This window comes from Camelina sativa, chromosome 14 (genome assembly GCF_030686135.1).
Source record: "Camelina sativa cultivar CO46 ecotype springtype chromosome 14, ASM3068613v1".
Lineage (NCBI taxonomy): Eukaryota > Viridiplantae > Streptophyta > Magnoliopsida > Brassicales > Brassicaceae > Camelina > Camelina sativa.
In genome coordinates, this window is record NC_141893.1 from 25,564,414 (window position 1) to 25,591,794 (window position 27,381).

The 27,381-nt window shown below is 36.4% G+C and overlaps 4 protein-coding genes across 5 annotated transcripts; 2 read left to right on the forward strand and 2 right to left on the reverse strand.

Moving 5' to 3' along the window:
- Nucleotides 1-724: 724 nt before the first annotated feature.
- On the forward strand, nt 725-3,196 carry LOC104743873 (putative delta-aminolevulinic acid dehydratase 2, chloroplastic). The gene is made up of 10 exons (XM_010464908.3): nt 725-1,031; nt 1,125-1,236; nt 1,390-1,460; nt 1,693-1,761; nt 1,849-1,932; nt 2,018-2,087; nt 2,169-2,224; nt 2,300-2,421; nt 2,503-2,556; nt 2,764-3,196. The coding sequence occupies exons 1-10, from the start codon at nt 795-797 to the stop codon at nt 3,104-3,106; spliced, it is 1,218 nt and encodes a 405-aa protein (XP_010463210.1). The 5' UTR covers nt 725-794; the 3' UTR covers nt 3,107-3,196.
- A 1,093-nt stretch (nt 3,197-4,289) lies between these two features.
- LOC104742168 (IAA-amino acid hydrolase ILR1-like 6) lies at nt 4,290-7,957 on the reverse strand. 2 transcript variants are annotated; one of them, XM_010463139.3, is made up of 5 exons: nt 7,356-7,957; nt 6,533-6,658; nt 5,895-6,194; nt 5,676-5,804; nt 4,290-4,947 (listed from the first exon to the last, which is right to left on the reverse strand). In XM_010463139.3, the coding sequence occupies exons 1-5, from the start codon at nt 7,830-7,832 to the stop codon at nt 4,579-4,581; spliced, it is 1,401 nt and encodes a 466-aa protein (XP_010461441.2). In that variant the 5' UTR covers nt 7,833-7,957; the 3' UTR covers nt 4,290-4,578. The 2 variants fall into 2 exon arrangements, with proteins under 2 accessions (XP_010461441.2, XP_087341983.1); XM_087485857.1 differs by having other exon boundaries at nt 6,533-6,677; nt 7,356-7,945.
- A 15,281-nt stretch (nt 7,958-23,238) lies between these two features.
- Nucleotides 23,239-23,862, forward strand: LOC104742169 (uncharacterized). The gene has a single exon (XM_010463141.3). The coding sequence runs from the start codon at nt 23,488-23,490 to the stop codon at nt 23,797-23,799; it is 312 nt and encodes a 103-aa protein (XP_010461443.1). The 5' UTR covers nt 23,239-23,487; the 3' UTR covers nt 23,800-23,862.
- A 357-nt stretch (nt 23,863-24,219) lies between these two features.
- On the reverse strand, nt 24,220-27,021 carry LOC104742170 (chlorophyllide a oxygenase, chloroplastic). The gene is given in 9 exon segments (XM_087483397.1): nt 24,220-24,517; nt 24,519-24,839; nt 24,932-25,044; nt 25,139-25,323; nt 25,403-25,550; nt 25,632-25,907; nt 25,997-26,101; nt 26,464-26,700; nt 26,855-27,021. Coding segments are annotated over 9 exon segments (1,527 nt in total). The 5' UTR covers nt 26,942-27,021; the 3' UTR covers nt 24,220-24,462.
- Nucleotides 27,022-27,381: the final 360 nt, after the last annotated feature.

Below are 27,381 nucleotides of genomic sequence, written 5' to 3' on the forward strand. Positions count from 1 at the left end.
TTAGAAATTATTCAAACATAGAGAACAAAAACAGCAAATGAAAGATGAATAATACATAATTAAACTGTAAAAAAAAATATTAGAAAAGTTCAGAATTCTTCTCAGTAGGAATAAATCTCTCCAAGCTCAGAGTGTCCGTTAAAAACTGCCCTATATACACCTACGATGCCATTGTGTTTTGATGTGAAAAGTAATGGATGTAAAAGTGTGTGTGTACACTCACATAGTCACATGCAGTCCCCGTAACAAAATTGTAAAACACGATCACTTTACTCTCTCTATATAAAATAAGATTTTCTAATTATTTAGATTTAAACTACATTTTTTTTTTTTTTGGAATTTCTCGCTATTTAAAACGTCTAAAATAAAGTAAACTACAAGATTTGACGGAGGTGATCGGTATTTGTTCTACTTACGATATCATATATGATTCATATCACATTTTGTCAACTACAAGATTTGTTGACACTTGACACCTGCAGATACCAGGTTTCGTAGATCACTTATACACCAAAAGAAAAATATATTTATCGGATCACCTAAGATATGCATATACGATTTTTTCACAATGAAATTTGAATATGATAATTTATCATGTTACATGTATGGTTCTGCACGTTAATTTAATCGAGATTTGCGAACCTATAAATAAAAGTTATTTTAACATTTTTAATTTTCTCTCTCTCACTGGGATAAAAAAAAAGTACTATAAAACAAGAGGTCTCACTCTCTGAGTTTTACATATTGGTTTCATTTACAAGTTTTTAATTATTCCCCGATTTCAGCATATTTGCATGGCGTCATCCATGTTTAGATCTCCTTGCCAGATTCCGGGGATGAAAGGGTTTGAGAAGAAGAGCTACGTTAGACGTAAAGCAACGTCGTGTAACATCAGAACTAATCCTTTTCGAAGCACAGAAGTTGCTTGTCAATTGCAAAAGATCGACTCCACTTTGATTTGGCCGGTACATGCTCCCGAGGCGCCTCCAGTTCCAAGTAAACCACCCGCACGTGTGATTGATCAGCCGCTTGTAAGTAAACTTACGCTTAGAAAACATCTATTTTTTTTTTGGGTTTAAACTTCATTTTTATATATCCAATCTAATGTGAATTAAGTGTCTCAGCTGCTAAGCCGACGTGCACGTCGTAACCGCAAGTGCCCTACCCAGAGAGCTGCGTTTCAAGAGAATCATATCTCTCCTGCCAATTTCATTTACCCTCTCTTCATTCACGAAGGTACGTTAGTTGGAGGTTTGACATAGGATTAACCCCGTTATATATGAAAAATGACAATAGGTTTTTTCTTATTTTTTGTTTTATTTTGCATTCATCCAATGTGTTTCTGTTCTTTTCTTACATGACTGACACATGGGACCGTTAACGTTGTAGGTGAGGTAGACATTCCGATAAGAACGATGCCTGGACGTTACATGCTTGGGAGACATGGCCTCATCGAAGAGGTGAGTGTTGTTGTATCTTTATGAAAACTTAGGGATGAGAAATTTGTTGTCTTGTCTTCTTGTTGTACTTGTAAGTAATTAATCTTGTTTAATTTACGGTTTTGTTCTAAAAAGGACCTAAAATGAAAACTTATAGTTATATAGTATTGATTTCAAAAAAGCCTTCACTGTAAAAGAATGACATATTTTTCCTGGCTAAATCACTCTTGTGTGTGTTTTGAGCGGAGAACAGGTAGCAAGCGCCCGAGATGTTGGTGTAAATAGTATAATGTTGTATCCTAAAGTTCCTGAGGCGTTAAAGGTTTTCATCATTTCCTACTTAAAAGTATTATGAACTCATATATAATGAAGTTTCCATACAGCAATAATGATGAACTTTTTTGTTTAGTCTCCAACAGGGGAAGAGGCGTTCAACGACAACGGTCTAGTTCCTAGAACAGTTCGTCTTCTCAAGGACAGATTCCCTGATCTCGTAAGATTCAATATATGTCCTCTTTGCTCACTAGCTCGAAGTGGTCTCAAATATGATAACGACACTTTCTTTATAATTTCACAAGGTTATCTACACTGATGTCAATTTTGATGAGTATTCATCAAGTGGGCATGGCGGGATCGTACGTGAAGACGGTAAGAAATGTAATTTGTATAGCTTTGTAAAGAAAACAAGTCACACTATCAATTTTCAAACTAACCATGTATGTTGTATAGGCGTGATACTGAATGATGAAACAATTCACCAATTGCGCAAGCAAGCAGTTTCTCAGGTAAGTATAAACAAATCCTTCCTGAATCAAAGAAAAAAAAACGTTTAAAATTCTAACTAAAACGGATGCGCGCAGGCACGAGCTGGAGCAGATGTTGTTTGTACGAGTGAGATGTTGGATGGTCGGGTAGGCGCGGTTCGTGCAGCTCTAGATGCTGAGGGCTTTCAGCATGTTTCCATCATGTCTTACTCTGTCAAGTAAACTATACTTACTATCTCATCATTTTGCTTTATTTTCTATTATGTCGAACCTACTAATTGTAACCACTCCACCAACAGGTATACAAGTTCATTATATGGCCGTTTTCGCAAAGTGGAATTAGACAAGAAAACGTAAGACAACCTCAGTGATCTTGATTGTTTTTTTCTTTACATTTGTGCTTACTTTTGCATTTACGTATTATGATTGTTTTTTTGCATGAAACCAACATAATTACAGTAAGTGTAATTATTAATTATGTGTACATATGCATTTATAAGGTTTCTAAGCTTGCACCTTCTAATAAACTTGGTGTTGTTAAATGGTTGGTAAATAAAAAGTTATCAGATAAACCCCGCAAATTCAAGAGAGGCATTGTTCGAAGCCCGAGAAGACGAAGCTGAAGGAGCTGATATCCTTATGGTGAAGCCAGCACTCTCATCTCTTGATATCATACGTTTGTTGAAGGACCAAACTCTGTTGCCCATTGGAGCTTGCCAAGTTTCTGGTGAGTACTCCATGATCAAAGCTGCTGGACATCTCAAGATGATCGATGAGGAAAAAGTTATGATGGAGTCACTGATTTGCATGCGCAGAGCTGGTGCCGATCTCATTCTTACATACTTTGCTCTTCAAGCTGCTACAATATTATGCGGCGAGAATAGAAAATTTGTTTTCAAATAGTCATTGGTTTTTATATTTCTTGCGTTTGGGTTCATTTCATGTTTAAAATTCATAAAACTTTATTTCAAATAAATTCATAAAATTTATATTTTTGTATGGATGTGCAAAATTTATTCAACAAAAAAGAAGGTTTACATCATGTGCAACTTAATTTGAGAAAAAAAAAAGAAAATCCAAAAACAATAATAATATTGAAATAAATTAAGTTACACCAAAAAAAAAAAATGATCCGGAGTGGGTTATATAAAACACATATTGTGTATGCACTCATTCAATCTCATGTATAACCGATTATGAGATGCTAGCCAGGCAAGAAATGAGTATTTGGAGTGACATGAGAGAACCAAACCCACTGTAACAAGTGTTATTGTCCCAAACTTGTTGAACATGGTGCCATGTCTCTTTAGTCGATAATTTTTTTTTGAATTTACTTTCCTTACAGCCATAACATTTATAATTTGAACCAAAACTAACCGTTATATTTGCTCTCGTAGAGAAAATGATAACAACGAACAAAATTTAACTTACATACGAAAATGTTTTACACATACAAGTAAATGTCGAAATTGGTTCGTGTGAAAATCTAGATTTCTTTCACAATTCTATTTTGTCCATTCATCTATATTTCTCTTTTATTTGATTCCACGAGGACCCATATACATCCCAATGCCAACCATTTCAAATAAAATCAATTCCTCGTCTTTACGTAAAGCTGGCAACATTTGTATCCTAGTGAATTTCTGTTTTTTCTTTCTTGTATTTTTTAATTGTCTTTTGTAAATTTATTTTCTTCTGTAAAATATTAATATATCAACCATTTCAACCCCTTAAACGAATCTTCACTCGACGCTACTTACTATGGATTGTCTCACTTGCAAGCTAAGTGTTAAAATATGGAAATTGAATTGCAAAGATCAATATTAGATCAGTACTTAAAGATACTAAAAGTGATACTGTATTATAGTTAACTAATCCTTACAAAGTACCCAAATTTTTTGGAAATCTTCCTCGTCTGTATGTTTTCGAATTCCGTGATTTTCTTCTTGAACTTTGGGTATTGTCAACCTTGCAGTTAACTTTAGTTGACGTTACTGTTCTTTGTTTCACTTGCAAGCAAAGAATCAAATATGAATCCTCTGTTGTGAATAAATATTAAACAATCACAGTGAGTTTAATTTACAAATTTCATAGCAAAATACTCTTTAAATTCCCATGATAATAAAATCAAGGCGAAATTACACTATAAAGATTACAATATTTTGTACCGTTATCTCTTACTCTAACAGGTCCTGCTAAAAAAAAAAAAAAAAACCATACTGCTATATAGATCATATGCGGTTTACACAATTAAAAGACAAAAATAAAACTACTCTTCACAAACATTTCCAAGCAAAGAGAGATTAATATAATTTTCGTAACACCTAAAATATAACCACCCTAAAAAACAAATGCCCGGGAGATTGTTTTTGTTCTTATAAATGTTTATCATTTAAGTATCTCTCAGCCACAGCGGCATGAACCGCGGCTCCAACCGGTAAACTATCTTCATCGATCATGAAATGTGGTGAATGGCCAATGTGGACTGATCCAAGTTCTTCATTTCTTATGCCAATGAAGTAGAATGCGGCCGGGATGATCTCGGAGTAGAAGGCAAAATCTTCAGCTCCCATCATCTGTGGAGCCAGCGTAAAGTGACTTTCTCCGAGCAAATCGACGGTGACTTTCTTTAAGTGATTGTATGCTGCGTCGTTGTTTGTGGTTGGTGGGTAGATGGCATTCTGCTTCTCAAAGAAGTTCACTGTTGCTGTGCAACCGAAAACCCCGACTTGATCCACGAGTACCTGCCGATACAAATTAAATGAAGCATATTTTTAGTTTGGTTATGCTATACCGGTAGAGCTAAAGGCTAGTAATACATATGTAACATATCTATTTTGGTCCATTGTGTGTCATGTGGAATAGTTACGACCTATACTCGTTAATAGACGATTTGGACCGGATGAGACCAAGCACCATAACCCAACGAGACATATTTGTTATGTACTATGGATATTTGGACAATTTGGTACCGAATTAAAGATATATAGGAGTAGAAAATGTTGTTTACAATTTTTTTCTGTTTTAGTTTCATAAGCCTTATTGAAAGTAAACACTATTTATAATTCAGTTAGTTTGTAATTATCAAAAATAATAAATTTAAAAGTATAATTATAGAAAAAAATAAACTAACAAATGTTTAGAATATATATATTTTTTTACATTTATTTGTGTATAACGTCCCAATTATAATCAAATTTGGCTTATTCAGTTTTGCTGTTGTTTTTGTGTCTTATAGTTCTTTAAAGAAAAAACAAGAAAACCAATTGAGTAAACACATTTTTAATCGATTGAATTCAATTCTGTTTGGGTTGGTCAAATTGGTTTTGTATGCCACTTTGAATATTACTTATTGGTCTAAATTTTGTTGGGCCCTGTTTCTGGACTTTTTGAATTATTAGGTCTACGTAGTACGAACATATATAGCAAAGAAACCGAAAGCTTAGTCCAAGTGGGTTATTATGGAACGCACCTCTTGAATACGCTTCATAAGGTAGTAGAAGCTTGAGTTAGAAAAAGCTCTGTAAGTACCACCGAGGACCACTGTGTCTGGCAGCACATCGAGACTATGACCGCCATCAAATGAAGTTACCGACACAACCTACATTTCAAGAAAATGCGAATCAGAAATTAGCTTTTAATTTATGAATATCTTGTTTTTTTTTTTTTTTTTTGGATTTTAAGAAAGAACCTGAGAGTCAAGAGGACTAGCTTCACGAGATACAATCCCTTGAAGGCTAATGACGGCGGAAGAAGCTGCAAGAATAAGATTAGCGGCGCCACCACTATCTTCCGCAGTGATAACCGCCCGGAAAATTCCACATCCAGCGAGCAAAGGACCACTTCTAGATCCAATCACACCCGTTGGATGGATGTGAGACACATGGACCGCGAAGATAGCCTGTACGTCCTCCAAGGCTCCGTCTTCTATCATATTCTTTGCACCATTTCCAGCTTCTTCGGCCGCCTGGAATAACAAAACCACTGTTCCCTGTAAACGGTACACAAATGTATTATTGTATGTTTTTACCGGAAACGAGAAAGGGACTAATCTATCTGGCTTTGATCTCTCGTCCAACGAAACTATGGACCTAATGACTACAACTCCTCTGTTGCCAATAAAAAATGTTAAAAATGGATGTTATCCCTTATCTTTAAATGCATATCTTTAGTTCACGTCACTTTGTCATTATAGCACAGCAAACAAACAGTGACCCAGCAAGAAATAAAGTTTATAAATCTTCAACAGTATTTGAAAAGACACATTCACTTTATAAGAAAGCAAATAATGTAAGAATAAAAACAAAGCAAAGAGTTTGATGAAAGTACCTTGAGAAGATGTTCACGAGACTTAAGAATATGGGCAGCGCCGAGAAGCATAGTCACATGTGCGTCATGACCACATGCATGCATTTTGCCTCCAACTTTGCTTTTGTGTTCCCATTCCACGGCTTCCTATTTTGCATGACCACAACTAAATATTATGTCAATATATAAAAATAAAATCCTAAGAAATCTCTATACGTTAGCTATAACCATATCACATCAACCACACAATCTATCATTATCATCATATCTGGTACATCATCATGTGTGACACAGCCTCTGTGTCAGCGAGTAACTACTACCAATATAAGTACAATAATATTTCCTAAAATGGAATATTTCACATGGTCACATGGACCAAATAATATAATGCACTAGTTTAAAGTTTAAACGTACTGTAATGTCAAGATAATTGATAACACAAAAAATAGTACACTGATCAACCCACACAATTTGCATAATTTCTGAATCTTTTGACTTTCCTTTCGAAAAATATATTTTAAATCTGAAGTCTTAACAAAGATTAAACATATCCAAAAGTCTTTCTGTTTCATACAACAGCAATAGGGCACGTGAAAATCATGTAGTGTTTTGCTACAAATTTTAATGTTCACATGGACCTTAGTCCCACATTTTATACTGTACAATTTTGGCGACCCAAATAATATGCGCCACACATGTCTATAATCGTTTGTTTGTATCAATAAAGCTATGTATATACGTAGATAACTAAGATATGTATGTACTCATATCTAAATACATCCTAACAAGAAAAAAGTAAATACTTTAAATTAAGAAACACTTGTTTTGTTCCGGTTTGGTTTACCTGAATTGGTAGTGCGTCCATATCAGCCCGAACCGCCACAAAAGGCGGTCCACCGGATCCGATCCAAGCCCGAATACCCGTTTTTGCCAGCGGGTATCTATACATAATACCCATACGATCCAGCTCGGACCTCACGAGCCTACTCGTCTCAACCTCCTCAAACGCAAGCTCCGGGTTCTCGTGGATCGTCCTCCTAACGCGTTTGAGCCACGCCACGTTATCAGGCTCATAGGTCAGCCTAAGAATCTCAACTGAACAGGCTTTGCTCCAAACCAAACACTCATCTGACCCGGCCGGAACCGGTTGACCCGATGATTGGTTCTTAGTCGGTGTCGGCCGTAGCAACATACCAAAAGGGTTGTTGTGGGTATTGGGATATTTCACTTCAAGGAAGGGTAAGTTGGTCGCTATGGTAAGGGAGACAAAGATTATGGTTAAAGAGACAGAGAGGAGATTAAGTTTCCGGAGGTTGTCCATAACTTTCTGAGATTCTTGTTCTTGTTTCAGACAGAGAGAGAGAGATAAAGTTTTGTTTCGGTTTTTAAAGGAACTTGAGTGAAGAGAGAGAGAAGAGAGAAAGAATTGGGCATGTGGGCATAAAAGGGGTAAAGAGAGAGAGATATAGAGTGAATTAGTCACGTGGGTTAATTGAGCGTCGAATCGTAACGGCTGGAGTGGACAACACCACTTTCCACGGAGACTTGTTCACTCTTGACACGTCTCTTTAGATTTCATTTCATCCATTCTTTTTTTTTTTTTTTTTTTTTTTTACCCACGGCCGGTGATTTTGTTTTTTTTCGACGTCTCTTTTTTTCTTTTTTTTTTTCTGCCGGTGAAAAGTTTTTTTAACAAAAACGTTTTTGTATAAAAGTGAATAAAAGACAGAAGTAACTCAAATCCAACTGAAATTTTACTATCTATTGTATTTTTTTGCTACTTAAACACTAGTAAAAGTTACATATCCAACATAGAGAAAAGTATACGAAAACAAAGCAACAAATACTAAAATTTGTTATAAAATTTTTATATCGAATTATTTGAACTAATTAAGTCCAAATCTATTCTATATTTTCTGCAAAAATCAATGTACAGTTATTAAAAATCAATATTTTAATCAAGCTACATTTAATTACATGATTACATAGTATTTTTAGTGTGCTGTTTTATAAAATCGGAACCGAATCCAAAACAAAATTTGTCAAATCAAACAAAATTGAATGAAAATAAATTTTTATCTTTTATTTTCAAACTGAACATTTTAGGGTCGAATAAATCAACTACTGATTTTTTTCGAACAGAACTGAACCCAGAACCATATATACTTTCATCTCTATTTTGTTTTTTATACATGTGTAAATTTAGAATTTTGGTTTTGTTGGTCTTAAAATATACTAATGTTAGATCGATTATAAAATATTTTTCGTAGACCATTCGCGAAGTTGTAATATTATTGTCCGTATTCCAAAGGAATAGTTTTGAGTCTTAGAAAATACTATTGTTAGTGTTGGTTGGGGGACCATTATGAAGTAGTAAAACAAAAGGAAAATTATTCCATAAAGAGAAATACTATTATTAAAGAACTTCATCTCTATCCATTTTTTGTTTTGTTGTAATTGTAATTTAATAATAGAGATTAATAAAGATTCATCATACATAGTGATTTAATCAGGACTGCCTTATATATCTATTTACCCATTCATTATAGGGTAACACATACTACACTCTCTAATAGTTATCATATCATCAATATAGCACTTACGTGAAGGCATGTGAAGGAAGCTGTAAGACCTAGAGTTTAACTCACATCCTTGAAATTGGAGTCCCATTTACTGTCGGTAGGAGAATGTTCATATATAAGATCGAGCCGACAGAATTTACTTTCTAGTAGGAGAAATCTTAGAAAACATAACATAACAGCACAAACGAACGGTGTAATTAAATTATTAATTTGTTCAGCAAGTATGGTGGCAACACAATTCCGAGAGTATTGATTCATTTGCTCCCAAATACAATAACGTTAACGGGGCCATATGCTCATCATACCAAAAAAATAGTTTATTTTTCTCTTGCATGAATCCAAATTGGGTCCTTTTATTTATTAGATATATAGACCTTCCATATGATATAAACCTTAGCGGTATTTTTTAGTTTTAATTTTCACTAATCTTTATTTTACAGTCAAACATAAAACAAAAAATCATTTAAAAATAGAAAAATTAGTTTTCAGTATTTTAATAAATTTGCAAAGAAAAAAAAAATTGGGGTTTTTTGTTTACTTTGGTAGATGGAAGTATGATCCATCAACGTTTATCTAAATAACAAAAATTTGTTTAATTTGACGAACTAAACTAGATTTAGAGCCTCTTCATTAGTCATTTTTTAGATGTCTTTAAATATTAAATTAACTAGATTTTAATATGTGGTACACTGTGGTGCTATATTTTGTAACAAAAGCTTTTTAAAAAACTATGTTATATTTTTTTGTTATTTTCTGATAGTATTCTCAATTTCTCACACATCAACTATATTAGATGAAAATATGTTTTTTTTATCGCTACAATATAGTTTTATAGTGAATTTTGGTTGAAATATATGTGTTACATTTATAGTATAAGTTTTATTGTTTTAGTTTTACACAATACATTTATTAGAGTTAAAAAAATTAAAAATATGTATTTCATGATAAGTATTTGTATAAAAACATTGAATTATATTCCTTCTATTTATTTTTAGTTCAATTTTGAAAGTAAATTTATAGTTAAATATAGTAAACATGTCATGATATTAAAATATGTTAATTTTGAAAGAGTTTAATATTAATTTTCTAGGATCTAACCCGACATCCACCACAAGCGAATATTAAATAAAATTTTCTGAAAATCAATTAGAGATATAGCAAGACTCTTTGTAAGTGATGAAGACTAAAATAAAAAAGTATTTATTAATCTTAAAATATATTATTGATTACAAAAATGTTCCTAAAATTTTAAAAATATTAACTTTTATATTCCTTAGGTAAACATAAGGACGAACTCTAAATTTCTCTTCCTCCCCTATATATATAACCAATCAAATTCGTGTTCATTATCATAAATCAATCCATTGATTTTTCTTTCATTTCATAACTAAATAAAAATGATTTCAAAATAACATCAAGGCTTTGGCCGCGCCACCGCACATCAATGCGGTATTTCAGTGTTCATCTTCTTTTGCTCATTGGCTCATTGCAAAAAAAAATTTATGTCATTAATTTAAAGGATAAATAAGGAAATTCATTATGGATAAATATGGAATATATAGATGCTTATATATAATTATGAGTATTTTTGTGATGACTAATAATATTTTTATTTAATTTATGTTGATTTAATTAGAAATAACTATAGGTAACATGTGTTTTAATATAAATTGTATTATTATTAAGCTCAACTTTGCTAAAAGATTTATAATTTCTAAATCAGTATACAATGGTAAGTTACTACCCACATCAAAAATAACAATCATGAGTTTCTTTTAATTCTTGAAAACTAAGACTATTTTGGTTAATATATAATAGTGGAAGTATATTGTAAATTAGTCACATTATAATGAAATGCAAAATATAGTAATTTATCATGTTATTATTATATTATTATATTACTATTATATTATTATGTTAATAAAAACGTTTCCAGGCGCCATCTCCGAGGATAAATGAGAAATTCTTTTATCCGATCTCACCTAACATTTTCCACTAGTAGCAGCTGATTCTGAGTTTTAACCGCTGGACACCCCTCGTCCGGATGGGTGTTCTTCCAATCTTCAAACCTTGCTCCTCCACAACCAACCACCAAGAGGTATCTGAACATTAATTTCGACCTGTCTTTTACTAGTACTGTAATTTAACCACTGCATTTATCTTCTTCCCCCATCCGGAATCTATATAAGCTGTTTCTACCCGTTTTAGCCCGAGTAACCTGTGTTTCTTTTACTTGAATACTGAACCTCCCTAAACTGAATTTTACCCAAACATGCCTCTGTGATGGCCACCCGCACACTTAACCACCTGAACGGAAATGAAATATTAAGAGGTTATCCCCCCCCCCCCCCCCCCCCTTACCCGCAAAAGAATCAAGGCTCCAACTCTTGACACTTCAGATCTGGTTCAAGAAAACACTATGATGCTTATTGGAAGACTTACCAACCCGACTGGTCAAAGGTTATGGGCGATGTTCCCCTTCCTCCTTATTCTCAGGAACTTGAGACAAAAAGCAACGGGCTCAGATATGGGTCAAGGTTGCTTCCAGTCCAAGTTTGAGTCGGAAGAAGATCTTCAGCAAGTTCTAGCAAATAGGCCGTACCATTTCAACCAATGGATGGTTATCCTCTAGAGATGGAAGCCGATTATTTCACCCATCTTTCCATCCATGATTCCTTTCTGGATAGAGGTACATGGGCTCCTAAAGAACTATTGTAAGGTAGAGATGCTGCAAATTATTGGCGAGATGCTAGGAGAACTCATGGACACAGAAATCACCTCCTCCTTGATCCAACTTAAATTTTTTCTGAATGGACTGGAACCTATCACTATGGAAGTGAAGCATTGGTATGCCTATAATACAAAAACCGTAAAAACCACTGTTCATACTGTCTACGTCTCTCTCATGAGAAAACTCATTGCCCGGGTTTTTAGACCTAGAAAAGAAGTCTCTACCCTCTACTATTCCACCTCTAGTCATCCCTGCTCAAAAGTCTGCTTCAAGAAACTACTGCACCCCTCCAAGATAAATTTCTACCCACAAGGAGCCACAACCAATACCCAAAAAGAAGCTATCTCCCCCATCAAAATCCAAACCCAAGAAAACGTTTGAGGCCTCCCCCACACGGTCAAAGAGATCTAAGGGAAAACCGCAGTAATTCAAGGTCTCTTTCAAGAGGTTCCCAGAGCCATGATCTCCACTCCCCTCTCTGTTTAAACAGACACCACACCCCCATCCTGCTCGCTCTCTCCATTGGACAGAAAATCAACTTCCTCCACATGTTTCCTAGGTGAACCCTTTGTCTCCTCCAGAGCACGAAGACCACCCATGGAACGAAATATATCAAGTCCTGATCCCCAAACACCACCTCCACTCTTTGAACAGGAAGCTAGGGTGCTAGACTCAAATTTGGATAAACCAGCGAGAGAACAGGTCATGAGTGACTTAAGGGAGGTCACCATTCAGTATTTGTCTTGTCTTGAACCTGCAAAAAGTGCTACAAGAAGAATGTGAGTTATACAAATTGAAGCAGATAGCATTATAGAAATAACAACAAACTCTATCTTGGCGGCAAATCTAACTTCTGCTGAAGCCACCTTTGTGCATAATGTAGATAACCAGGAAGATGCTCACGTACCAAGCTCCCCTAATGAAGACCTCCCTTTGCTTGTTAAGGAGATGGGGGGATCCAGTAAAAGGGGCAGAGGAGACCTCCTATACATAAGACGACTAATAAGTCAAGCCAGAAACTTTTAGAAGCAAAATCACAGAAAATGAACTTTGCTCAAGGCGCTCCAATAAAACCTGCAGAACCAAAGACAATAGAGCAAGCTGGTTCATCAAAAGCCAATCGAAAGAGAGTGTCTAAGGCCATCTTACCCTCTACCTCTCAAGCTAACAGGAATCAAACCCAGATCTCTGCACAATCCAGAAAATCAACCCAGTCTGGGAGTTCTCCCCATCAATGATGTTCTTCTTGTTACTCGAACCGAAGATCCAGGAGAGGTGGAAGTCACTTCACCAACGTTCAAGAAGTCCTGGTAGATGATCAAGGAGCTCTGGGAACCGAGCTGCAATTTTCTAATATTTATTTGCATATTCGGGTTTTTGTACTAAACCTTGCCGAACGATGGGCTTTTCTTTTAGGCTTGTTATTTCTATTAATATTTTGAGATTTTTTCTTTATCCAATGATTTGAACTTTTCTTTTGTTGGATTCAAGAATATTTACTTTTTCCATGCATTATTCTAAAAGGAAAATTTCCAAATCCATTAGTTGTCAAAAGATCAGAAACCCTTAAATTGAGATGTTCCCTTGCTTTATAAATTTCATGGGGAGAGGTCGCCTATGACCTGTGAGTTAGAATAATCCATCGTATAAATTTCCTGGGGAGATGTCTCAACATCTCGCTTCCACTTTTGCTATCATCATGTCCTCAGCTTGGTATCCCTCGACGGGGTCATTGACAAAGGAGTTCCACCGATCCATTCCTTCTACCAAAAGGGTTGTTTTCTAAGATTTTGAACATCCATCTCTAGTTTGCTGATGTAAGAACCAAGCTTTGAAAAATGGGGAGTTTTTCAGGCACATCCGAGTTTCTTGGAATTTCCTGCTTTCCTTGTGTCAAAGTGATCGCCTTGCTTGTAGAAAATTTCTCTCTCTGCTTACCAAGAAGGCCAAAGAATATCAGGCGGTGATCTGGGCTACTGAGGCTCAAAAGGTTGATTACAAAGAGAGGCTTAGCCGCCTCGAATCTCATCCTCAAGATTTGGAGATGCTTGGCCTTGATCATGTGGCTGAAATCTCTTAATATCTCTTGGAATATTGTAGGACTTGTGCTGCCGACGTGCCTGATGTGATCCATGATCAATGTCCATCAATAAGAACGAGTCGTGACTTTCTGCCAGGTATAGTGAAGAACTTATTTCTGGTCTATGAAGCCCACAAATATGTCCAACAGGTAACCTAGCTATCCTTGATACAACTCCTGCTCGTGCATCGGAAGTATTGCTTGAATCTCCCATATTACCGTGTCAAGAGAGATGTCGTCGATCAAGAACTTGAAGATTTAGAGTTGAAGATCCTTCGTTTGAAGGCTCAGCATCAAAGAGCAATGGAGCATGTGGATGACATCGAGTAGAAACTTAGGGCGTTGGAAACGGATCCGGTGGATTGTGAGCAATTTGGCTTATTGAAGGCATATCCGATGTCGGAGGACCTTCTCCGAGCTGTCCAGACTTTTGCCCACTACTGATTTTTGTGTGGCATTATCTATTTTTATTTTAGTACGCTACGTTTTTGCTTTTCCAAGTTAGAGGTTGTACCAAGTCTCTAGGTATCTGCCTACTATCTTCGCTTTAAAATAAAATAAAATGAAGAATAATTAGCTGAGATTGCTACCTAAATGGGTCTTTATCTAGAAAAATCTTATTATCGAGCTAGACTCCGAGCTAAGTAATATGCCAAGTAAACTTTAGAGTGAAACTCTTTTCCTTTTACTTTCTTTTGAACCAATACTGATTTACAATTCTCCCGCCAATTCCAATGGTCAGGGTTTAACAACTCTAAACCATCTTTAAAAAAAATAAAAATTCAAGAGAGAAGTTAATGTTTGTTAGGGGGTGAAACGTCACAACATTAGTCGAATCATCGCCTCTATTATCTTTCTATTAAACGAAGAAGCGTAATGATTCATTTTTCCTTGGTTCTTAAAAATTCTCGAGTCTAATATTCCTCCCCTCTCTCCTTTGTTTTCATTGAGAGAATCAAAAAGGAAAACCTTAATAAGAAACTGAGAATGGGAAAAATCCATCTTGATGACTCTTGAAACACGACGCTATCGGATATACCATCTCCTGACCAGGAGTGGAATCCGAAAACCATCCGTAGCTTTGCAATGGTAAGATCACTGCCGAGGAGAAGGACTAAAAAGAGATCCAAATAAACGATGAGGAGGAGATCTCCGCCGCTGGTGGATTCATGGCCGAGCTCTGCAAGGATTCCTTTCGTCGAACCTTCTCGGGATGTTCTCTAGCTTCAGACCGGTCCTTCTGACACGGGGATGGTGAAAGTTTTGTGGGATCTCGTCAACTAACTTTGAAGCTTCTCTCTAGACTCCGCTTCGGTGATCGAGACACGAGCAAAAACGGTATTCATTATTTCCCTCAACTTCATTCGTGGTTGATACTAGGATTTTTGTGTGTATCCTAATCCTAGCAGGTTCAATTACCCTTATGCATTGTAGTACTTAAGGTGTCAATCCAAATGGGATTATGCTAATCACAAAAGATGCAATCAAGATAGTACAAGTTAAGCCAATTCATAAATGGGGTGGTATTCTATCAACCTAATGAAACAGAAATGTAAAATGCAAAATGTAAAGTACTTAAACAGAAACTAAATGCAAGATAAATAAATGAAAGCAGTGCAGAATATAAAGAAGCAAGAATAACAAAAAGCAGTAAATAAACAGGATGAAAACTAAATTAAATAGGAAATAAACAAGAACAACTAGAACAGAACAATGCATAAACAAGAAATTAAACTGGAGCTCGACCTAGCACTCGATCGAGCATGGTATGAACCAAGGTCGAGTGCATGGACGAGTGATGCAGAACAGAAGATTAAACTTAAAACTAAAAGCAGAAACAATAAAGCAGAAAAAGACAAGTATTTAAATGCAAGAAACAGAAGCAAACAAGTAGCAAATAGATCCTAAGGATGGGAATTATTGGTTGGTAGTAAACTTAATATATCTAGGTTGCTTAACAAAACTCAATCAACAAAGAGCTAATCCTTAGACAATGATCTTAAGGGCTTACCAATCCACTCTAATGACAGAGGTAATCAAGTTTAGTAACATCCTAACTCAACTCTCATTGGTGAAACCATACTAAACAGGCTTTAAGAATCAGATCATTAATGTCAAAAATCACTTTAAACATCTAATCTCTTAGCATGCTTCATGATAATCTCTAGACTTAGCCTTATCTAGCAACTTAGACATTGGTGTGATGCTAAGAAGCTTAAGATCTATCCTTACCTTCTCAGAAAGGATTTTATGGAATTCAAGCTTAACCAATCCTAAACAGACTAACTTCTCTACCAACCTAACCCATCCTTAAGAATCTATCTCTACTCAGAATCTAATAAATGAGATGTAAGAACAAAAACCCAGAAAATGATGAAACATACATAATCATAAAGATGATGATAAAATAAGCAACTTTGTATAAGAAATGAAATGAAAATACTTAAAGGATCAAAAGTTATGAAGATTACAATTTTTGGTGGCTAGACCTAAAAAAACGAGATTCTTCTGTGGCCAGAGTTAAGAGACCTATTTATAGAAAAGAAAGGAAGCCCTAGTTAGCTAGGAGACAAAATAGAGAGGCGGCTCACAACTCGACCTTGTGCTCGGTCGAGTGACCTCTTCTTCTGCTTCTTCCAACGGTCGAGTCCTCGATCTCGGATGATATATGTTTAGTAAATTCGGGATAACTTTTGCACCATAACTCCGATCGGCCTGAGACCACCGGCATTGGAAAGCTAACTCGGTTTTATACAACTTTTGTTAAGAACTTGGAAGATGAATGCCAACGGAAGATATTTATTCGGGTTGATCTTTGAGGGACTTGTTTTGAATCCGACCGAGTGTTCTTTGGCAAACGGTCGAGTGTGTGCTCGACTCCATTGTCGAGTGATTGCTTTCCTCCTCTTTTGAGCCTTATTCCCTATCTAGATGTCCCTTTTTGATCACAACTTCTCCTTTGTGCTTCTAAAGTACCTAATTCACCCATTTATGCACACAAATATGCAAATGCAATGCAAATTCTAATCAAATGCATAAACTGAGAATAAAAGACATAAATGTGCTAAAACTAACTCTAAACAATGCAAAACAGGAGATAAATGCATGCTAAAAGATGGTAAAATATAGAGTTATCAGTGGTTTATTTCCAATCTTATGAGATAACAATTTAACTTGTTGCTAGGCCCAAATAACTCACAAGGAGTTTTGCCCTCGTCGCTGTCGGATGGTTGCGGTGATGCAGGAGGTTAAGGAGGAGATTCACCTGTTCGAGTTGCCTCCGCAGAATTGGATTAGGTTGGGCCTTCACGAGGCCATTCTGATGCCTGAAGAACTCTATTGGTTCTTCAATGGTGGCGGAAAGAACTAGGTAGGCCCTAGGGGCCTTTATGTAATTTGCTTCTTTCTCTTTTATGGTGCATGCATATGGGCTTTTAAAATATTTCTTTGTGACGTGGCTTCCTTAATAGGCTTTAATATTTTTCTTGCAACATTTCATCTAATACTCTCTTTTTAAGTGAGGTAACAAGAGCTATTCGGACATGGTTTTTTCCTGAGCTAGTCAGGACCGTGTAACAAGGCCGATTTGGACACGTGTAACTGTCGTGTGTCTTAGGATAAATTTGGCGGCACACGGCATTATGCCAAACTGAACGAGATTTCTCGAGACTGCCGTGTTGTTCTATTCGACCAATGGACACCATCGAGCTGAGATTCCCATAGGTTCTTTTATCCTAGCAACTGCTTTTTGAGGCCGTTCACTATGGTTTTATTGTTGGCTTCCGCTTGTCTTTTCCCCTAGGGATACGAGGGGGTTGTGAAGCTTAGGCGTATCTTCCAACGAGTACATAATTTACAGAAAGCTCTAAAAGCGAAGTTCTTCTCATTATTGGTAATGATCTTGAACGGCATACCGTGTCGGCATATTATGTTTTTCCAGAAGAACTGCCCTACATCAGCTCCTTTCAACTTGGCGAAAGAGTCAGCTTTAACTAGTTTTTAATCTTCCATGATAAGGAGCATTGTCATTTCCTCTGACTCTGGTAATATTTCAACAACATCCATCACACATCACATAAAGGGGTAAGGTAGCGTTGGCAAGCTAAGAAGCTCAGTTGGGGCATGTTATTGGAGCATGTCGTTTGCACTTCTCGCAGCGTGAGGCAAAGTTATCAAGTGGCTACTATGTTTTATCTTCAAAGGTAAAAGATCGTCCTCCAGCGTGATTTCTCCCGGAGCCCTCGTGAACCTCCTACATTATCCAAAGGGATCCTGTTGAGTTGGCTCGCCACAAGCTGAGAATTACAGAGGAGTTTGAACCATTTGACGTCCATTGTGCGAGCTAAGCGTAAACCAGCTAGGAGCGCGTCATACTCGATTTCGTTGTTGGATGCGTGAAAGTTGAGGCGAAAAGCTTGTTTTCATGGTTTTGAGGTGCACACCTACTCCTGATAAGCGCTGGGAGGAAGAGTCGTAGACGTGCAACGTCCAGGCATCTTTGGTAGGTATCTCTCCGAGTAGCTCGACAGGGACTTCGATTATGATATCTGCAAGTACTTGCGCCTTTTTGCTTGTGCGTCCTCGGTACTTGATGTTATATTCCTTTAACTCAATTGCCCACTTAACCATTCGGCCTTAGTGAGTGGGACTTTGAAAGATGAAACGCAGCGGCTGGACTGAAAGTACGACTATAGAGTGCGACTGGAAGTAAGGATGCAACTTTTGGGTTGTGGTTACCATGGCCAAGGCCAGTTTCTCAACCATTAGGTACCTTAACTCGACATCAAGTAGTGCTTTACTTGTGTAAAATACTGGTTTTGGCCCTCTCTTGTTCTCTCGCACGAGCATGCTGCTGACTGGTGTCGATGAGACGGTAATGTATAAATATAAGGTTTCCCCTAGCTCCAGCTTTGCTAACACTAGTTTTTTTGTCATGTACTTTTTCAACTCAGAGAAGGTGGTTTCTCATCACTCATCCCATTTAAAGTCCTTATTCCCTTTTCGATAAAATAGCAAACACTTATCGGTCGACCTGGCGATGAAGCGGTTTAACGCAACTATCCATCCCGTAAGACACTGGATTTCTTTCTTATTTGTGGGAGAAGGTAGCTGGAGTACCACAACAATCTGTTTTGGATTTGCTTCGATGCTTCGTTCGTTGATCGCAAAGAAATCTCTAGATTTAACCGCGAATGTACATTTGTGTGGGTTAAGGTTCATCCTATACTAGTCCAAGATGTTGAAACAGGTTCGAAGGTGGTTGACATGATCTGTCTTGACAAGATATTTGACAAGCATGTCTTCGATATATACCTCCATGGTGGTTCCATGGAGATCGGCAAACATTCGATTGACGAGTCATTGGTAGGTCGCTCATGCGTTCTTTAATCTGAATGGCATTACCTTGTAACAGTAGGTGCCTCAATTGGTTATGATGGCTGCCTTTTCTCGGTCATCGGGATGCATGACGATTTGGTTGTAACTTGAGAAGACATCCATAAAGGAAAGGAGTTAGTGCCTCACAATTTCTTACATGAGTCTATCGATATGAGTCAAATGAAAGATGTCCTTAGGACAAGCTTTATTCAAGTCGGTGAAATTGCTCGTGCGGTATTCAGCCAAGAAGTTCCAAGGATTGCACTATAGATTGGTGGTGCATATACGACTAGAAATTTGGTTAAGCGGGATAAACCTCCTGCTTCTACCACCCACTTGATTGTTCTGACCATTAGCTCGGCTTTTGAGTTGAAGCCGGTTAGGGGTCTGGTATTAGGCTTAATGTCACCCTCGTCGATTTCCATTTGCTACGATGTTTTTTTGAATATTACATTGACCGAGCTTCCGATATCAATGAGTACCTTGTCTACATCAAAACTTTTGATATTAATCCGGACGACTAGACTAGCCATGTTTGGATGTTGTATTCCTTGGGAATCCTGGCCAGTGAAGGAGATTGTGACATCTTTCGCTCGCTTGTTAATCGGGCAGTTTTGGATGTGAAAAACTTGTCGCTCTCAGTTCTAGATTGATTTTGAGCAAGTCATTACAGTCTTGAAGTCCTCCCATAATCATGTTGATTAGCCTTTTTGTCGAAGGCTGCTCTTGAATAGATCGGCTATCGTGGTTCCTCCGTCATGGGCTAGTTGGATCTGGATTTTGTTGCTCAGCATTTGGCCCCGTGGGCTGGTCCTCCACCTGATTATACTATTCTTTGGTGATGCGGAAGTTGCGCTTCCTTTGATTTTGGAAATTTCACCGATTCCTTCTCCTCATTAGCCTTTTAGGACGGAACTCAGCCTCTACTTCATCTTTTTGAAATTCTCGAGGAAATCTTCCTTGAGATGCCTACATTGCTCCATTGAATGTCCGATGCCATTTTGTGGAATGCGCAGTACAAGTTTTGGTCTGGTTCCTATAATCATATCTCCAGAATGTGTTATTTGATCAGAATCAAACTAATTCGGCGGTAATTAGCAGGAAATTGAAATAATTTGAAAACATCTTAAAACTCCCTCTCGGATTAAAACATTTGATATGACGATTTTGCCCTTTTTAATCTCAGATTTAATTAAATAAAATATATAAAAAAATCAAAATCAAAATCGACATTCGCTTTCTCCTCCACCACCATCAAACTTTCTCTGTCGCCGTGAAACTTTACATCAACGGCGAGGCTGAACTCGTTGTTACTTCGTCTCATCTTCACCTTGTTGCGACTTTACCTCCTTTAAACGTTCAAATCTGAGTTCTTTAGTTCCAAACTTTGGTTTTAGATTTACAAATTGTAGATTTGATTATGCACATTATTTTAAATGTTTGACAATGGTTTATGGGTCAATTAAAACTTCTAACTACTAACAAATATATTTCAGTTGTTGAATCGTATTGAACTGTAGATTAGAACCCAAAACCATCAATTCTGAATTTTACGATAGGGAAATAGAGTAAAACTAGTAAAACTGGTAGAATTGATATAACTGGTATAAAAAAGTTGAACATTCATAAAATAATTTATAAAGAAAACCTAAGAATGTGTGTACTACTAAACGTCAAAAGTAATGTTTAAATGTTTACTAGCAATGATTTTTTAAAACTATAAATTTTGGGTTGTTATAGAAAAACCTAAACAAGTTGTTCCTTATACTTTTAAGGTTACTTTGGAAATAATAATCAATTTGGGATGACAAAGTTATAGAATTGTAGTTTTTAAACATATGAATGCATAAAATACTATAATTATTTGTTAATAGACTATAATCAATTGTAAAACTAAAAAATATAATGTTAAGAAAAACTAGTGTGAACACTATTAAATGGAAAAACTCCAAAAGTAAAACTATTTAGAAGTTTGGTACAACTATTATACTAGGTATAACAATGTGTGAACACACATATTGCCCACGTGGCAGTACAATTTGGATTTTTTCTTCCCAAAAAATTAAATTTTTTTAAAATCTCATATTTTGTAAAATCCCAAAAACCCATATTAGTTTTACCTAATATTTCCAGTTGTACTAGACAAAATCCAAAAAAAAAAAAAAAACAGATTAGTTTTACATAGAAATTCCCGTTGCACACAACCAAACCCTAAAAAGTAATATGAATCCAACAAATTTTTACGAGTAATTCTTCAAATAGAAATAAAAAGAACTTTGTTCTATATATCCAAACAACCACACACTTAATTCTACATGTCCAAGACTTTGTAAAGACTTTATTCCTACGGTTATTGCGGTTTTCCTCCACAGCAATCCGTTTAACACTCTTATCTTTCTTCTTTCCAATGTCTTGTAATTAGGAAGCACCAACATCATCATCTCCATTCTCATGGATATTACAACTCGTCGATACTTGATTTTCTTGTTGTACTCACTCGTCGGGAAGTTTTAAGAGGTTGTACTGGTGTGAGGAGGAGGATTCCTTTAACAAATAGTAATACCAAATATTATCAAGTTATACGGTTTCAGAAATTCATATTAAGACTCTTGGTTCTACCTAGTTATTCCAGTTTTACACACTAGTTCTACCTAGTTATTCTAGTATTACAAAATATTAGTTCGTAGTTATACTTCTATATACCACAAAAATTCAATTTAGAGAGACATCAAGAGCAATTCCAACTAGTTTTATCTCTTATACATGCTCATACGAATCCAACTACTTACCCTTGAGTTGATGGTCTTGCTCTCACTTTGGCTTGTACCTTTTCTCGAGTTCGTTTCCGAGTTAGAACTACTTGATTCCGGAAAGAGGGATTCTTGTTATCTCCTTAATCTTCATCTCAATTACTTGATTCCGAAAAGAGGGATTCTTTGTTATCTCCTTCATCTACGGCCGCATTGGAATCCCTCTCTCCCTCTCCTTCTACCACCGGATTCAAAACCTCCTTCTACCACGGGATTCTCTCCTCCTTGTACCAACCGTTCTAAACCCTTCTTTTACCACAGATTTTGAATCTTTCTCTCCTCCCTCTTTTACCACCGCTTGCGAATCCTTTTTTCCTTCTTCTACTTGTGTGATCATAGTGTTTTTATTTCCCCACCTTGTTCTAAAACACGTCAAGTACGAAGAAAAACGATGAAGAGAAAGAGCAGTTTGTGGTCTCTCTTTTAATTTAGGAATTTAATTGAATTTGAAAGAGGAGAAAGAGAGAAGATTGTGTTAGATCCGATTTTGTTATGGGTGGGTGGACAAAACCCAGGTTTCCTTTGTAATTTTTTTTATATTGTAGGGTAAGAGAGTAAAACAACAATTTTTCGGATTTTAAATAAATCAAAAATAAATTCCAATTAGATAGGGGAGTTTTGAGATTTTCTATTTAGTTTTAGAGACATTGTAGACGATTGCTCGAAAGGATGATGGATGACGAAAGAGAATTGCACAAGTGGTGTTCTGATACAACGTGATCATCTAAGATGACTTCTGCAATTGATGACAATCTTGAATCTTATACCATCTTCGATTTTCAATTTTTTCTATTTTGTAAAATCTTCCAAATCTTGAAATGAACGACGTCGATACACGATTGAACACTGGAAATAATGAAACACTAGAGAAGATGGAACACCACAAACGATAGAGCACCAAAGATGAGGGATAATTGGAGACGATGGAACGCCGAAGACGATAGAGCACCAGAGACAATGAAACACGATGAGAAGTTATATACTATTTTTTAATAATAATAATCTTTATATTTATAAAGGACATTTTTGAAACATTTGACAAAATGTGCTAACTTTGAAAAAAAAAACTTAGATTAATACTATTAAAATATATTTTTAATAAAATATAATTGTTAATATTTAAAACATAATTTAATATGAAATTTTGTTTCAAAAAAAAAAAAAAATTCATATTTTTCCAAAGAAAAATTTTACACCATTGTCGGAAGTCGGAACATGTAAGAGTAAAACCAGTAAATAAATAAAAAAGAGTAAAACCATTTTATATTCATCGTGTCTCGACTAGAAACCACTAGAACAACAACAACATCAAAGAAATAAAAACTCGTGTTATCACCTTGATTCGAAATCATAAATCAACAATTTTGGTGAGAACCCTTAAGAGCTGATAAAAAAAAATGTTCTTCTTCTTCGTTGGTGGGTTAGGGCAACAAGTGAGACAGGTGCTTAAATCCAGCGCCGGAACATGCATAAGATGCGGCTCTGAAGCCGATTTGGTCGATTACGACAAAGTCTTGAAACTCTTCTTCGTTCCTGTTTGGAGATGGCCTGGCAAAGATCCTCTACTTCATTGTAAAGGCTGCGATCTGTTCTTCCCTCAGTCACTGTCTTCACCGCCACCAGTGTCTTCTCTAGCTATGTGCCGCTTCTGTGATCGTGTCGTGGAGCCTGATTTCCGTTTCTGCCCCTTTTGTGGCTCTGCTCTGTAACTTTGTTCTGTTCTGAATACTTGTACTTACCTTTTTATTCCTCAAGATGTCTTGGTAACTTTACATGCATGTTCTTTAAAATCATAACCACTATACACATGTAACTTTTTGTCTTTCGTACATACAAATTTAGATGGTTACGAATTAAGTAAATGGTTCTCGGAAGGCATGAGACTGTTAATGGGAAAAACTTGACATTCAATTTCTCATAGAGAGTGAGCTGTACACAGGGAAAAATGAATAACAATATTATTTCCTTTGGATTTACAGCGGATGTTTTTCACTTTTTTTTTTATCTACGCAAAAGTTGTTTGTTTCATCAACTTCTTCTAGATGAATCCACAAACTCCGGGTAGTAGTTATTACTTGGTCAAGCTTTCTCTGCGGCGAGAACGAACCAGATAACAACCTGAACTATTCTTGAGAGGTTTGCTGGTGAATGTGAAGTTGCTAAAACTTCCAACGTTCGCTAAAACATTAGAATTTTTTTTTCCTTCAGTATCAGTTAGTCAGAGAACGGAAGTTTCTCGTCGCCACGATCTACCGCGTTCCTCCATAGTCTATACCGAACTCCTAGCTTGTCATAAGCAACTGGTAAGTTCCATATGTTTGCACCATTCAACATTCGTTCTTGCTGTCCTAGAACCAGCCGTAAATCTTCGTTTAAGACCTGGAAACATAGAAATGGTAACTTAAGAAACAGGACTGCGATGATGGTATCAAATTCACTTGTGATGTACTTTACCTGTTCAGCGAAATGTCTCCAGAGATGTTCCATGAATGGAAGATTCTTTAAAATAGGAGCAAAGTCTAGTGACATTCGGTATAGAAGTCTTGTCTTGTTTTTCGAAGAAGGTAAACATACATGGAGTTGATGAAGATGTGTTGCACACTGCTTTGTGCTTTTTCCTTCTAGTTTCCCTGGTTTGGAGATCCCAATTGTCGATAGCACAATACAAGGCGGTTTAAATTCCATATCAATTGGATACGGATCCCAGTACCCTTGGAGACCCGAGGAAGGCGTTAAGAACTTCACCAAACTGCAGTAGCAGAAAGAGAAAGCTTAAAACTAGTACACAGTTAAAACAGATTCATCTTAATGCTGAACAGAGTAATAAGAGTTAAAACAAACCTTGGGACAGTCCAGCCTTTAGCAAAAGTGGATGTGTGAGTGAACGGGGCATGTGCAAGATCCAATAGATTATCTAGAAGCAAACCGTGTTCCACCGGAAGTTCCATTACAAGCTGAGAGTTTATCAGATTACAAATGAGAAAATGATGCATAGATATGAGATAATTGGACTGGAGTCTGGAGATATGCTTGAAATGTAAAAATTACCTCAGCATGGATTACAAACCCTGATGGAGGTTGTAAAGATGGTAGTGTAGGTGAAGGTGGATCACTGCCAGGCCAGATCCATATCATACCTTCTTGTTCAAGACAAGGCAACGACTTGATCTTCACCTTCAGTAGCTTTGTAGATGGCATCTTCTTACATTCTCCATCGGTTGAGTATTCCCATCCTACAAGGTCACATCTAATAAGATACTACATGTGGTTTTTCACTTGTTGTCAACCATGTGTAGAGAATGAGTTACTAACCATGGTAAGGACATTGAATACGCCCTTCGTTTACTGTGCCAAGATCAAGCGGACACGCTCTATGTGCACATGTATTCCGTACACATCCTGGTTTCCCATCTTCACCTTTAAAGATAACCCATGGTTGCTCAAAGCATTCAATTGGCACCTTGAGACATAAACAATAGCATTTCTCAGAAGCTTGTAAATAAATAAAGACAGAGAAATCAGACAAGAACTAGTATTATACCATTGTGTATTGCTTGAGATCTGCAGTGAAAGCGACCGGATACCAAAAATTCTTCAAGTTTGGACTATAACGCGGAACCGGACCAGAAACATTCAAGCTCTTCGTACCAGTGTTTGTCTTTTCCCTGTCTAACTCGATAGTAGAAGTAGAGGTTGAAGAGGAGGGTTTATCTAAATCCGTTACAACTCTGCCAGGTAACAACCTATCATTTACCAGTTCTTCCATGTGAGCTAACTTGTCTAAAGCAGTTGAAACCCTTGCTTCAGATATATGAACCTGTTTCGTTTTGACAAAGAGTTAGAAATAAGTCTGAAGATGAGCCCTCACTACAAAGCTAATTTTCAGAAAATAGCATTCTTAAGAACCTGTTGGTGTGCTTTTAATAGTTCTTCCTGCAGTCCCGCTAGTTCTTTCTTCACAGTACCAATGGACTTGTACTCACGAGCTAGAGGATTAAGTACATCAACGACCTGAAGAAATATATATATTCATTCCATAACTTAGCATCAATACACAACCAAGCCCAAACATAAACCATTCATGATTGTCAACACTGAAAAGAGTGTTACGAAAACAAATATTTAAAGACAAGTGAATACTGAAAACTGATCAACCTATTACAAACAGTTAACTGATCAGCTTTGAAGAAGATGAGCCACTCAAACTCTTATATATACCCTAACTCTCAACTATATCTAGCCTAGCACTAAATGTAGCAGATACGAGCTATGAAGTTCATATCATAACCTTAAGAACGCAACTTTACCAAGTAGATAGACATAAGTAAGCTCAAAAGAGGTCAACGCAGAAGAAGTTCAAGGAAGAAACAAACCTTGTCATGAAGAATCATAATGGTAAGAAGATCTTGGCGAGCACGCCAATCCAAGTATTGAATATCAAATCTAGCAACTTCAATAGCTTGATTAACATCCAAGAACTTGCCTTTATAAGGAGGAGCTTTTGATCTAGGATCCTCCACATCAAACAAAGGTCTCCACTGACTCTTCTTCTCAACTAATCCACTCTCATCACCAAACACAGCATAAACCCTGAATTCTCCTTTCACTCCCTGTAACCAAAACAATCACTTAACCAATTAAAGATCAAACCTTTTCTATCAAACAATCACTCTACCGTCGTCAAATATAACTAAACCCAATTCCCAAAAATTCAAAATTTGACAATGATTTCACAACCCAAGTGGAGAAGAAGAGTAAAGTTACCTTCTTTCTAGAGAGATAAGATGATCTGGTTTTAGAGAAGGAGATAGGAAGAGATAAAGCAGAAGCACTAAACACGGCGGCGTTCATGGCGTCACCGGAGAGACAAGGAAGAAGACAATAGATTAGAGAGAAACGTTCTGAGATTTTATCTTTTTATTTAATTGAGATTTTTTTGATGATAAGAGTTTGGATTTTGCCCGCGATCTCAGAATGCCTTCGGATAGATGACACGTGGATAAGTAATTGTATACGTGGCAGTACTATCATCCACATGATAGTGAAGAGGGATTTGCCAGCTCGGATTCTCTAAGATAGCTTTGGCTTTTGTGAATTTTTCTTTATTTTGGTTTTGTCATTTTCCTGCTTTGGTTTCTCCATCACAATTTTTTTTTTCTTTTTTTTTGGGAAAACGGTAGAAAAGTGTATAAAGTTTTGTTTCATATGACAAAATTTGGAAAATATAAATTTGAAAAAGGGAATAAAGAAAAAAGTTTTTTTTGGAATGGTCAAATATTAAATAAAAAATA

What these genes read in the sequence shown, in the direction of transcription:
- LOC104742169 (XM_010463141.3), top strand. Translation starts at nt 23,488, where the DNA reads ATGTTCTTCTTCTTCGTTGGTGGGTTAGGGCAACAAGTGAGACAGGTG.
- LOC104742168 (XM_010463139.3), bottom strand. Translation starts at nt 7,832, where the DNA reads ATGGACAACCTCCGGAAACTTAATCTCCTCTCTGTCTCTTTAACCATA. An exon ending in TGGACGCACTACCAATTCAG is followed by an intron (nt 6,659 to 7,355) that starts GTAAACCAAACC and finishes CATGCAAAATAG; the next exon opens with GAAGCCGTGGAATGGGAACA. An exon ending in TTATGAAGCGTATTCAAGAG is followed by an intron (nt 4,948 to 5,675) that starts GTGCGTTCCATA and finishes TTGTATCGGCAG; the next exon opens with GTACTCGTGGATCAAGTCGG.
- LOC104743873 (XM_010464908.3), top strand. Translation starts at nt 795, where the DNA reads ATGGCGTCATCCATGTTTAGATCTCCTTGCCAGATTCCGGGGATGAAA. An exon ending in AAGTTCCTGAGGCGTTAAAG is followed by an intron (nt 1,762 to 1,848) that starts GTTTTCATCATT and finishes TTTTTTGTTTAG; the next exon opens with TCTCCAACAGGGGAAGAGGC. An exon ending in GTGGAATTAGACAAGAAAAC is followed by an intron (nt 2,557 to 2,763) that starts GTAAGACAACCT and finishes GTAAATAAAAAG; the next exon opens with TTATCAGATAAACCCCGCAA.